Genomic DNA, 12,453 nt, shown 5'->3' on the forward strand with positions numbered 1-12,453 from the left:
CCTGAAGTCACTGATGTGGAGGCAGGAAAATAATTATTTTCCACACCATTAACATCATCCATGTTAGAGATGGGAATACCAAAACACCTTACCTGCCTCCTGAGAAACCTGTGTGCAGGTCAAGAAGCAACAGTTAGAACTGGACATGGAACAACAGACTGGTTCCAGATTGGGGAAGGAATACATCAAGGCTATATATTGTCACCCTGTTTATGTAACTGTATGCAGAGTACATCTGCGAAATGCCAGACTGGATAAATTACAAGCTGGAATCCAGATGGCCAAGAGAAATATCAGTGTCTCAGATATGCAGATGATACCACCCTAATGACAGAAAGTGAAGGAGGAACTAAAGAGCCTCTTGATGAAAGTGAAAAAGGAGAGTAAAAAAGCTGGCTTAAAACTCAACATTAGAAAAATGAAGATCTTGAGATCTGGTCCCATCACTTCATGGATTACAGATGGGGAAAAAGTGGAAACAGTGGTACTTTTCTTTCTTAGGCTCTAAAATCACTGAGGATAGTGACTGCAGCCACAAAATTAAAAGATGCTTGCTTCTTGGAAAAAAAGCTATGACAAATCTAGACAGCATATTAAAAAGCAAAGATATCCCTTTGCTGACAGAGGTATGTAGAATCAAAGTTTTTCCAGTAGTCATGTACAGATATGAGAGTGGGACCATAAAGAAGGCTGAAGAGCTGAAGAATTGATGCTTCTGAACTGTGGTATTGAGAAAGACTCTTAAGAATCCCTTGGACTGCAGGGAGATAAATCCAGTCAATCCTATAGGAAATCAACCCTGAATATTCATTGGAAGGACTGATGCTGAAACTAAAGCTCCAATGCTTTGGCCACCTGATGAGAAGAGCTGACATTGGAAAACTCTGATACTGGGAAAGACTGAGGGAAGGAGAAGAAGGGGACAACAGAGAATGAGATGGTTGGATAGCATCACCAAATCAATGGACATGAGTTTGAGCAAACTCTGTGAGATAGTAAAGGACAGAGTAGGCTGGTGTGCTGCAGTCCATGGGGTCTCAAAGAGTTGGACACAACTTACCAACTGTACAGCAGCAGCATCGAACTTTACTTTCACCACCTGCACATCCACAGCTGAGCATTGTTTCTGCATTGGAAAGTAATTCCAGTGCTGTAAAGAACAATATTGCATAGGAACCAGGAATGTTAGGTCCATGAATTAAAGTAAATTGGATGTGGTCATGCAGGAGATGGCAAGAGTGAACATCAACATCTTAGAGATCAGTAAACTAAAATGGATGGGAATGGATGAGTTTAATTCAGAGGACCATTATATCTACTACTATGGGCAAGAACCCCTTGGAAGAATTGGAGTAGCCCTCACAGTCAATAAAAGTCCAAAATAGAGTACTTGGGTCCAATCTCAAAAACGACAAGATGATCTCAGTTCATTTCCAAGGCAAACCATTCAACATCACAGTAATCCAAGTCTATGCCCCAACCACTAATGCCAAAGAAGCTAAAATTGAACAATTCTATAAAAACCTACAAGACCTTGTAGAACTAATTCCATAATAAATAAATAAATGTCCTTTTCATATAGGGGATTGGAATGCAAAAGTAGGAAGTCAAGAGATACCTGGAGTAAGAGGCAGTTTTGGCCTTGGAGTACAAATGAAGCAGGGCAGAGGCTAACAGTTTTGTCAAGAGAACACGTTGGTCATAGGAAACACCCTCTTCCAACAATGCAAGAGATGACACTACACGTGGACATCACCAGATAGTCAGTACTGAAATTAGATTGATTATATTCTTTGCAGCTGAAGATTAGAAAGCTCTATACAGTCGACAAAAACAAGACCTGTAGCTGACAGGGGCAAAGATCATGAGCTGCTTATTAAAAAATTCAGACTTAAATTGAAGAAAGTAGGGAAAACCACTAGACCATTCAGGTATGACCTAAATCAGTGCTTTATGATTATACAGTGGAGGTGACAAATAGATTCAGGGAATTAGATCTAGTTATAGTATTGTACAGTAGGTGGTGACCAAAAGCATTCCAAAGAAAAAGAAATGTAAGAAGGCAGTGATTATCTGAGGAGACTTTACAAATAGCCGAGGAAAGAATAGAAGTGAAAGGCAAAAGAGAAAGATATACCCAGCTGAATGCAAATTTCCAGAGAGTAGCAAGGAGAGGTAAGAAAGCCTTCCTAAGTGATCAGTGCAAAGAAATAAAGGTAAACAATAGAGTGGAAAAGACTAGAGATTTCTTCAAGAAAATTGGAGATATCAAGGGGACATTTCATGCAAAGATGGGCACGGAAAGGTCAGACACAGTAAGTAACTAACAGAAGTAGAAGACACTAAGAAGAGGTGGCAAGAATATATGGAAGAACTATACCAAAAAAGATCTTAATGACCTAGATAACCATGATAATGTGGTCACTCACCTAGAGCCAGATATCTTGGACTGTGAAATCATGTGGGCCTTAGGAAGCATTACTACAAACAAAGCTGCTGGAGGTAATAAAATTCCAGCTCATCTTTAAAAAATCCTCAAAGATATTGCTGTTCAAGTGCTTCACTCATTGTTAGCAAATTTGGAAACTTAGCAGTGGCCAAAGGACTAGAAAAGCTCAATTGTCCTTCCAATCCCAAAGAAGGGCAATGCCAAAGAAAGTTCAAACTACCATACAATTGTACTCATTTCATAATCCTTCAAGCAGGGTGATGCTCAAATCCTTCAAGCCAGGCTTCAGCAGTACCTGAACTGAGAACTTTTAAATGTACAAGCTAGATTTTGAAGAGGTAGCGGAACCAAAGCCCAAATTGCTAAATAGGTGGGAGTACCAGACCACCTTACCTGTCTCCTGAGAACCCTATATGCAGTCAAAAAGCAACAATTAGAACCAGACAAGTAACAACGGACTGGTTCAGAATTGGAAAAGGAGAATGTCAAAACTGTATACTGTCACCCTGCTAATTTAATTTATATGCAGAGTGCATCACGTGAAATGCCAGGCTGAATGAATCACAAGCTGGAATTAAGATTGCTAGAAGTGTCTGCAGATGATACCACTCTAATGGCAAAAAGTGAAGAGGAACTAAAGAGCCTCTTGATGAAGGTGAAAAAGGAGAGTGAAAAAGCTGCCTTAAAACTCAACATTCAAAAAACTAAGATCATGGCATCTGGTCCTGTTACTTCATGACAAAAGAAGGGGAAAACAGGGACAGATTTTTATTTTATTGGGCTCCAAAATCACTGAGGATGGTGACTGCAGCCATGAAATTTGAAGACGCTTTCTCCTTGGAAGGAAAGCTACGACAAACCTAGACAGCATATTAAAAAGCAGAGATATCACTTTGCCAACAAAGGTCCATATAGTCAAAGCTATGGTTTTTCCAGTAGTCATGTATGAATCTCAGAGTTGGGCATCCATAAAGAACACAGACCACAAGCAAACTGATGCTGGGAAAGACTCTTGAGAATCCCTTGGACTGCAAGGAGATAAATCCCTCAGTCCTAAAGGAAATCAACCCTGAATATTTATGGGAAGGATTGATACTGAAACTGAAGCTCCAATATTATGGCCACTTAATGCCAAGAGCTGACTCATTGGAAAGACCCTGATGCTGGGAAAGATGGAGAGCAGGAGGAAAAAGAGGTGATGGAGGATGACATGGTTAGATAGCATCACTGACTCAGTGGACAGGTGTTTAAGCAAACTGTGGGAGATAGTGAAGGACAGCGAAGGAAGCCTAGTGTGCTGTAGTCCATAGGGTCACACAGAGTCAGACATGACTTAGTGGCTGAACAACATAATCATTAACATGGTTTTGTTGTCATGGATGCTAGGGCTCTTAGCAGGTAATTCTTGGTTGTAAAAATGAATTCGAGCATCAGTATAGTTATGTGAGAAAAATATTATTTTGTATATTATCCAACATTCATGTAGGTAACAGCTCTTACCAACAGGTGTTATAGCTACTTAGAACTTTTTTTTTTTCATTAATTCATACTGGACACTCCTGTTCAAACAAGTCAGTTTGTAGAGGATTGTGCTCAAGTTTTGTTGTTTGAGGCAGCTGATTGGAAGCTTTTGTGCTCTTGATTGCTCAAAATATAATTTTTATATGCTCTTTGACACAAAGAATTGGCAGATGAATTACATTCAGATAAATACTTGAATAGAAATTTACTTGTATATTTGAGCAGATTCATTTCTTGCTAACAAAAGAAATTTTACTTCTGCTTGTAAGTATCCTGGTCTACTGTGATGTTAGTTTTAACTGCTGTTTAGTTTTAGTATTACAGATTGGGCTCCAGCATTTTTATAAAATATATATTGTTGTTGATCTTCCTGAATGTGATCCCTAGAGCATGTGGACCCTAAAAATCAGTTAAAAAAACTAAAACAATAATTCTTAAATTTAGCATGCATCATAATCACTTGGAAAGCAACTTGTTGGGCTCTGTTCTGGCATTCCTGGTTTAGTAGGTCTAGGGTAGGACCCCCCCCAATCATTCGCATTTATAACTGCTTTGCTGGTGAGGCTGCTGCTGGTCCTGAGATCACAGTTTAGAACTGGTATAGAATATAAGCTCTTTGACTCTGTTTAGATAAAATTGTATATTAATTTTGATAAAGCAGTTAGTAAAAAGCTTGTTGATATATCTGATAAATGAAAGGCATGAATTATGCCAGCTCTCCCCTTTACTCATCTCTCCTTGGGTTAGGTAGTCAGAAGGTAGAAGGTAGCATTAGTTCTCTATAGAAATCATCTCTTTGATAAGGTAGGTTACAAATCCTCATTTTATAGTGTGATGGGGGAAAAATTCATTTTTATTTTTTAGAAGATTTTATAATAAGTGCTTTTCTTAAATTCATTGCCAGGAATTCTTTTCTCTCCACGTAATACATACTTTTTCTAATCAGATAAAATCATACTTTATATATACTTTTTCTACTCAGATTTCCTGGTTTGCTTTAGCTGCCAGGAGGCTTAGTGCTCAGTTCAGTATTAAAGTACCTAAGTCATTCCAGGTGTATCTTTTCATTTGTTTTGCTTTTTTTTTCCTGGCCGTGCTATATTACTTGTGGAATTTTAGTTCCCTCACCAGGGATTGAAAACGGGCCATGCAGTAAAAGCACCCAAGTCCTAACCACTGGACTTCCAGAGAGTTCTCTTCCTTTGCTTTAAAATGTTCTTTTTTAACGTGTTTTAACAGTATAACCTGCCTTATAACTGTTTGAGAAATTTTTGGAATGTGTCATACAAACTTGATCATGAAATCTCTTATAAATCTTTGATTTTCATTTAATATAGTAGTGGTCCATAATTTTATTGAAGGAATATATATTTATATCCTAGGTTTGAACTATTTTTCTGGCCTAAGAGAAAGTATTATTTGCCATTTTAAACTTAAAAGAATTTAGTACCTGGTGAGATAATCTGTCTCACAATTCTTTATTGAATAAACTCAAGTAAATTATATGCTTACATGTTTTTAATGTTTTAGAATCATTCTATCTAATACATGTAATTTTTGTTCTGTATTTGTTTCCTTTTGTAATTAATAAGAAAATAAATTCCTTAATGGGTTTAGGTGAAATGTGACCTATATTGATACAGTAAAGACAATTTGCTGGACATTTATTTGATCTACTGATATATGTAATTACCAAGAAGTCTTTTTTAATTGAAGTATAGTTGATTTACAGTATTGTGTTAGTTTCAAGTGTATAGCATAATGATTCAGTACTTTTGCAATTATATTTAATTATAGGTCATTACATGATAATAAGTGTAATTCCCTGTACTATACAGTAAATCCTTGTTGCTTATCTATTTCATGTATAGTAGTTTGTATCTGTTAATACTATACCCCTGATTTGTACCCCCTCCAGAAATCTTTTGAAAAGTTGTAAAACTCATATCATTGCAGTATATTTTCCATATTGTGTGGCAACAAGAAATTTTCCATATTGTATGGCAACAGGATAGGGAAAGTTAATTATTTGTAATGGTCATTTTTTAAAGATCTAATCCATTATCTATTTGAATAATCTTGTTTTAAAACAAAAAGCTTTTAAAACATTATATAAAAAAAATCTCTCTTTATTAGTACTAGTGCATGTGTTGACCAGGCTCTCATTCAGACATCTATCATTAACTAACATTTTCTTTCCATTAAGGTATCTCTCTGAATTTCTTTATGCCTGGTTGATGTCGACATTAAGTCGTGCCGATGGCTCTCAGATGGCAGAGGAAAGGATAATGGAAGAGCAGCAAAAAGGCCGTAGTAGTAAAAAAACAAAAAAAAAGAAGAAAGGTGATGGGAATTATTTTTAAACTTAAGAAATAAGTAACACTGGAATGTACTTTAATTTCATCAAATAATGGATGAATTAGTCATTATATTTTTATTCTCACCATCTTCTCTTCCCCGGTGGCTCAGCTGGTAAAGAATCCGCCTGCAGTGCGGAAGACCTGGGTTCAATCCCTGAGTTGGGAAGATCCCCTGGAGAAGGGAATGGCTACCCATTTCCATATTCTGGCCGAGAATTCCATGGACAGAAGAGCCTGGCAGGCTACAATAAATGGGCTCTCAAAAGAGTCAGACACAACTGAGCAAATTTCACTCACTCACTCACTCATCTTCTCTTCGAAGATATTGGGGTAGAAACTGAGTCACAGTATTAGTGGTAGAATCCTTTTCGTTTCTTTCCTTGCTTTTCTTTTACTTCTTTCCTATTTCATGTGTCAAAGGACCTTAGGACAAGAAGTAGTAACCACATGGAGTAAGATAAGGAACAAGACAGCAGGAGACTTCCGATACTCTTTTGACAGAAGGCTGACAGCTCAGGAAGGAAGAAAATCTGGAGTGGTGCTCTTAACAGTCAAACAGAAAGATGATCATACACTGCCCAAGGACCATGAGAAGAAAGAAGGGTTTCCAGGGGACTACCCTATTAATCACTCATGGGCCGGTACAGATAGACTGTAGTCATTACAAAATAGTGCTTTGTGTTCCCTTCTGATTTCAGCAGTTTGAGTGGGTCATTAAATGACTATACTCATGGCTTTCCTGTAATAAGAAATTGTCTCTGTATTGTGACTTGAGAAAAAATTACAGTTAATTTATACTGAAATCTTATGGTTTGGGGAACACAATTACTGTCTAACCTTAGCTCTGTTTTATTATTTGTAGATTTGGGCCATAAAATTTAGCCTGTGGGAACAAACTTTTTAATATTTTAATTTGGTAAACAAGATAGAAGATTTTTTTTTTAATTTAGATTTCTTCTGCAGTAATGCAAGAGGAGGAGGGAAAATAATTTGGATAATTTTCTTTCTAATTATAGTTCGCCCATTGAGCCGAGAGATCACAATGAGCCAGGCATATCAGAACATGTGTGCTGGAATGTTCAAAGTAAGTTGCTACATTGCTATTTTATTATTTAAAATGAACTCTCCTGTGATTCTAGGTTCTAATTTAACCTTCATTTTTACTAATTGTCTGCTTAAAAATGACCTTTTATCCAAGTCTATTGGTTTTATTAATTTGTTTAACAGATACTGAACATTTGTCATATGTCAGATGTCTAGTACTAGGTGCATTGTGAGATACCAAGTCTAAGCTGATATGATCCTTGTCTCAAGTGCCTAGTTAATGTTAGACCAGATGACATATATGTGGCATGGATACTAAGAGAGGGAAGAGTTTACTTCTGATTGATGATCAGAAAAGGTTTCTTGGAAGAGATGGGTTCCAGAGTTTTTTAGAAGTATGTTAGGAAAGAGGCAAGCTCCATAATGAAGGGGTTAATTTAAGCAAAGCAAGCATTTTCAGGAGATAGTAACTCGAGGAAACATACTAAAATACATAAAATAGAACATGGAATTCTGTTCGGAAAACAGGGTCAGTGCTTTTCTTATAGAAATGATATATTACTATTTCTTCAGGAGCTTTTACTTGAAGTTTTCAAAGCTGTTACAAGAGCCTTAAGAAGAAGAATATGCATGTGGCACAATTTCACTGGGGAAACTGAAATATTAGACACTAGAACCTGAATATTTTTCATATAAAAGATGGTGCAGAATATCAAAATGAGTATTAAAGCTAGTGTTTCTCTTCCTGTTTTTGATTTCTGGGCCTTGTTTTGATTAACTGTATATAAATAGCTGTTTCTTATTTTCTGCTCTCTGTTAATGAGGATGTTCACATTTTCATACTGTTACCATCTTTCTCTCTCTTTGTACTGTAGACCATGGTAGCTTTTGACATGGATGGCAAAGTACGAAAACCCAAGTTTGAGCTTGATAGTGAACAAGTTCGATATGAGCACAGATTTGCTCCATTCAACAGTGTGATGACACCACCACCAGTGCACTATCTGCAGTTCAAGGTGAACCTGCTCCTTAGAATAACTGCAAAATATTTAGTCTTAGACCTTCTTGGAGATGTGCTATTTGTACCTAGCCATTTTGCTGAAATAGTCAAGTGAAACTCTTACTGGACCAGTGAGATAAAGCGATGAAATAGCAATTTTAAATAGTGTGAATATTATTTGACTTTGTTGGGTATACTCATCACATTAACAGTTATTTAAATATGAGAATAATATGAAGTGTGGTATATAAAGGTTGAAAATTGAATAGGAAAAAACCAGGACATGCAGAGTGTTTGCTTTAGTGTCCATATGTGAATGGATAATCAATGTAGAATTCTTTAATTTAAGAAAGTATTTTAGAGTTTTTTCACATTAAACATATTTTAAATAATAATATTTCTTCCTTTTTAGGAAATGTCTGACCTCAATAAATATAGCCCTCCTCCTCAGTCTCCAGAACTGTATGTGGCAGCTAGTAAGCACTTTCAGCAGGCAAAAATGATACTGGAAAATATCCCAAACCCAGACCATGAGGTAAAACTCCAGTCACAGTTATTCTACAGGAAGTTTGTCAGGAAGTACATCACTTACTACTGGATAACAGTTTAATTATAAAATGAACCTTATAGTATTAATAAATGAAGACTGTGATGTTTCTGCTAAGGATTTCAATCACTTTGTTAACCTTGTCAGACTTAAAATTATATGATGAAAGAAGTGATACAAATATCTCCTTTGTGTAAATTTAGAAATCAGTGCAAAGAGAAATTAGTACTTAGAACCATAAAGCTGGAAGAATAGAAATAAGACCCAGATTGATCTACAGCTCAGTAATGTTAACATTAAATTTTAAAAATTTTAATCTATAGTTTACTGTATAAAAATATAATTATGTAAATCTTAAATCTAAAAAATGATCTGGTCAGTTATCACAGGAAGTAAAAACAATCTTATTCTATTTGACCATTTAAAATAAAGCCTATTGTTTTGAAGACTATTTTGAGTATCATTCTGCAGAGCTTAGAACTTGCAAAATACAAAATATTGTTTCAGCCTCTTATGAGTTTCATTAATTTACTATATAACCTAGTTTATTGAAATGTATTTATTCTGTAAATGAGAGTAACACACCGACCATTTTGAGGGGTATATCTTGATACAGCCTCCATGAAAGGTATTTTAGCGATCTGTCAAAAAATCACAGGTACCTAGGCCCCGAAATTCTGCTTCTTGGGGTTTACCTTACAGATACCTGTGTACATGTGGGAAATGATAAATATATAGATATTGTCGAGTGTGTATTATGTCCTAAGTACTCTGGTATATTCCAGCAGGGGGAAAAAAAACAAACAGAAATCTGGACCCTTCAAGGGGCAGCAGGGGGCAGGCAGCAAATAAATAGTCTATTAGAAGATCAGAAGTACTATGAAGAAAAACCTTAAAAGAGATTTTTCTTCTGAGAATAGAGATAGTGAATGCTCCCAGAGGTATGGAAGTGGAAGGGATTAGACATTTTTAAATGAGTTGGCCTCTGAGCAAATCTTGGAGGAAGGTAGAGAAGCAAGTCATATGACCACCCAGGAATGGAGCCTTCTAGGCAGAGGGATCCACACGTGTAAAGGTACAAAGGCAGGAGTGTTGCTGGGAGTATTTGAAGAACAGCCCAGGGCTGTGTGCTGGAGTGAGGTGAACACAGGTTTGAGCTGTTGGAGAGTTTTAATGTGCCCAGATCTGATTTTTGTTCTAAAGTATCACCATGCTGGCCACTGTGTTGTTAAAATAGACTGGTGAAATCAAGGATGGAAGCCAGGGAGCCAGTTAAGAGGCCATGGCTATGATCCAGGTGACAGATGGTAGTGCCAGTGGATCAGAAGTGATTGCATTCTCTATAAATTTTAAGGTCTAGCCAGTGGGATTGACTGATGGATTGGAGGTGAAATTAGAGAAAAACAGGAGTCAAGGGTGGTTTTGAGGTTTTTGACCTGAGCACCATCTGGTTGGATTGAGTTGTAAGGCGAAGACTGAGGCTGGAACATGTGGGGAGGCAAGGCTGGGAAGGTCAGGAGCTCAGTTTTGGACATGGCTTTTGGATGCCCAAATGGAGTAGTCATGTAGGTGAGTGGATATGTGATAATGGAGCTGAGGGGCGGCAGTTCCTGAACTTGAGGTGATATGTCAAGTGAGGTCAGTAAGAAGTAGGCAATTTTTTTTTTTCTTCAAGTTGCCCATTACTCCCTCTAAAAGAGAAGTGAGTATTCCATTCCATTGTTACTCATATTTTCAGGTGAAATGTTTTGGATAAATGGTTGTCAGAAATACCAGTTAAAGGACGCTTACTGCCTGCTAGGCGTGAGTTTCAGATTGTAATATGTGTTAACTCAGTCCTCACAAATCTTTGTGGGATAGGTAAATTATATCCCCATTTTTACAAATGAAGAAACTGAGAACAGAGAGATTAGAAAACTTGCAGAGGTTTCACAGCTATTAAGTGGCAAAACTGGACTTTGAAACTAGACAGCTTAACTCTAGAGTCTGTGCCCCTAACATGTTGTACTGCTTTGCAGGACTTCACAATGTAATGCTTTTTGGTTTTAATGAAAACAAGATACAGTAGTCCTTTAAAGTTTTCATGATGGTAAACTAGAGTTCTTTGTTACTAAAAGATACATGGTGGTACTCATATTTTGAAATTGGTTTCATTTTAATAAAATACTGACACTTATTTTGGGCCACATTCCTGTTGGTATATATAAATCAATATATTTTGACTATGAATTTTATGTTTTGATTGTTTCAATAGCTTAATGTTGTTTATTATTTAGGTCAATAGAATTTTAAAGGTTGCCAAACCCAACTTTGTGGTCATGAAGTTATTGGCAGGAGGACACAAAAAGGAATCAAAGGTAAAATATATTGTTATTCAATTGTTATAAACTTCATTTTTTTTAGTAAGATGAATAAATATTACAAAAAGTCAAAATGCCATAAAGATGATTCTAAAAGAGATTCAGTGGCAGAAAATAAATTGGAGCTTGCCATTTTGCCTTGAAACTTACAGATTTTGTTGACTTAAAATCTCTAAAGTTTGCTCTGCCCTTCCACATAAATTACTGAATGACTTCAGGTAACAATAGAAAATGTGTGAAAACCAATTTATGGGAGTTATTTAAAAAGTCATCCATCTTTAGAAAAGTGAATGCTTCAGTAAATGAATACTTTAATGGCTTGGGAGATGGAAGATTCTGTAAGCCTCCCTTGGTTGGTGTTTCATTGGTGCTGTATCAACATTCAGTGCAGAAGAAAGAGGCCAACCACTGAGCCATTTCTGGTGGCATCTGCATTATGTAATACATACCTCTATTTGTTTGTTCTCATTGCTTTTCTGTTATCCCTCTTTCTTATCACCTCTGCTTTACCAGTGACTCTTTTCATTGCTCAGAAGTAGCAGCTACCCTGGGACCGAAAGAAATCACTGACCCATGACCTTTTCCTGTAATTTAAGTCTATCTTCATTAAGTATTCTCTAAAAATAGAAAACCATTGGTCAGCATGCTTTCTAATGACCTTCACAGATGCAGAGATAAGCTAAATCATTTTCTTTTCCTTGTTTCTAAAAACACAAGAGTCTAAAATTAAAAGTCCTTATTTTGTTTACTGTCTAAATATGTATAAGATACATTGATTGACTTTGTTTTCACAGGTTCCTCCTGAATTTGATTTCTCTGCTCACAAATATTTTCCTGTTGTGAAACTTGTTTGAGAGAAAGACTGAAAAGGGGACCAAAAGGGTGGAGTCTACTTTCAGATTCTGTTCTTAGAGGATCTATCCGTCAGTCTTACCACATAACGTGAAGTGAAATGGATTTCTTGGATAACAACCCATTATAAGGAATACTTTTAATTTGACAGCCTTATATGACGTGAATGAAAACTGCTGTTTTAAAGTGGTTTATTATGTTCCATGGATGAAACTAGTCTTATCGAATGCATTGATGAATGTTATATGGTTTTATTACAGATTTAATCATAAGTCATTTTTTATGAATGAGTGAAAATAGTGTTTGTAAAGGTTAATAAA

The 12,453-nt window shown here is 36.4% G+C and overlaps 1 protein-coding gene across 2 annotated transcripts in view; it reads left to right on the plus strand.

Annotated features, from left to right (window-relative positions):
• Positions 1 to 12,453, plus strand: part of NAA35 (N-alpha-acetyltransferase 35, NatC auxiliary subunit) — a 94,862-nt gene extending 82,409 nt beyond the window's left edge. For both annotated transcript variants that reach the window (XM_068973884.1, XM_068973885.1), the window contains 6 exons: positions 6,177 to 6,313; positions 7,347 to 7,414; positions 8,250 to 8,390; positions 8,787 to 8,909; positions 11,198 to 11,278; positions 12,076 to 12,453. In XM_068973884.1, the coding sequence (XP_068829985.1) occupies positions 6,177 to 6,313; positions 7,347 to 7,414; positions 8,250 to 8,390; positions 8,787 to 8,909; positions 11,198 to 11,278; positions 12,076 to 12,135 (610 nt within the window). In that variant the 3' untranslated portion in view covers positions 12,136 to 12,453. The remainder of the gene's footprint in view (positions 1 to 6,176; positions 6,314 to 7,346; positions 7,415 to 8,249; positions 8,391 to 8,786; positions 8,910 to 11,197; positions 11,279 to 12,075) is intronic.

This window comes from Capricornis sumatraensis, chromosome 6, assembly GCF_032405125.1.
Source record: "Capricornis sumatraensis isolate serow.1 chromosome 6, serow.2, whole genome shotgun sequence".
NCBI classification, from domain to species: domain Eukaryota; kingdom Metazoa; phylum Chordata; class Mammalia; order Artiodactyla; family Bovidae; genus Capricornis; species Capricornis sumatraensis.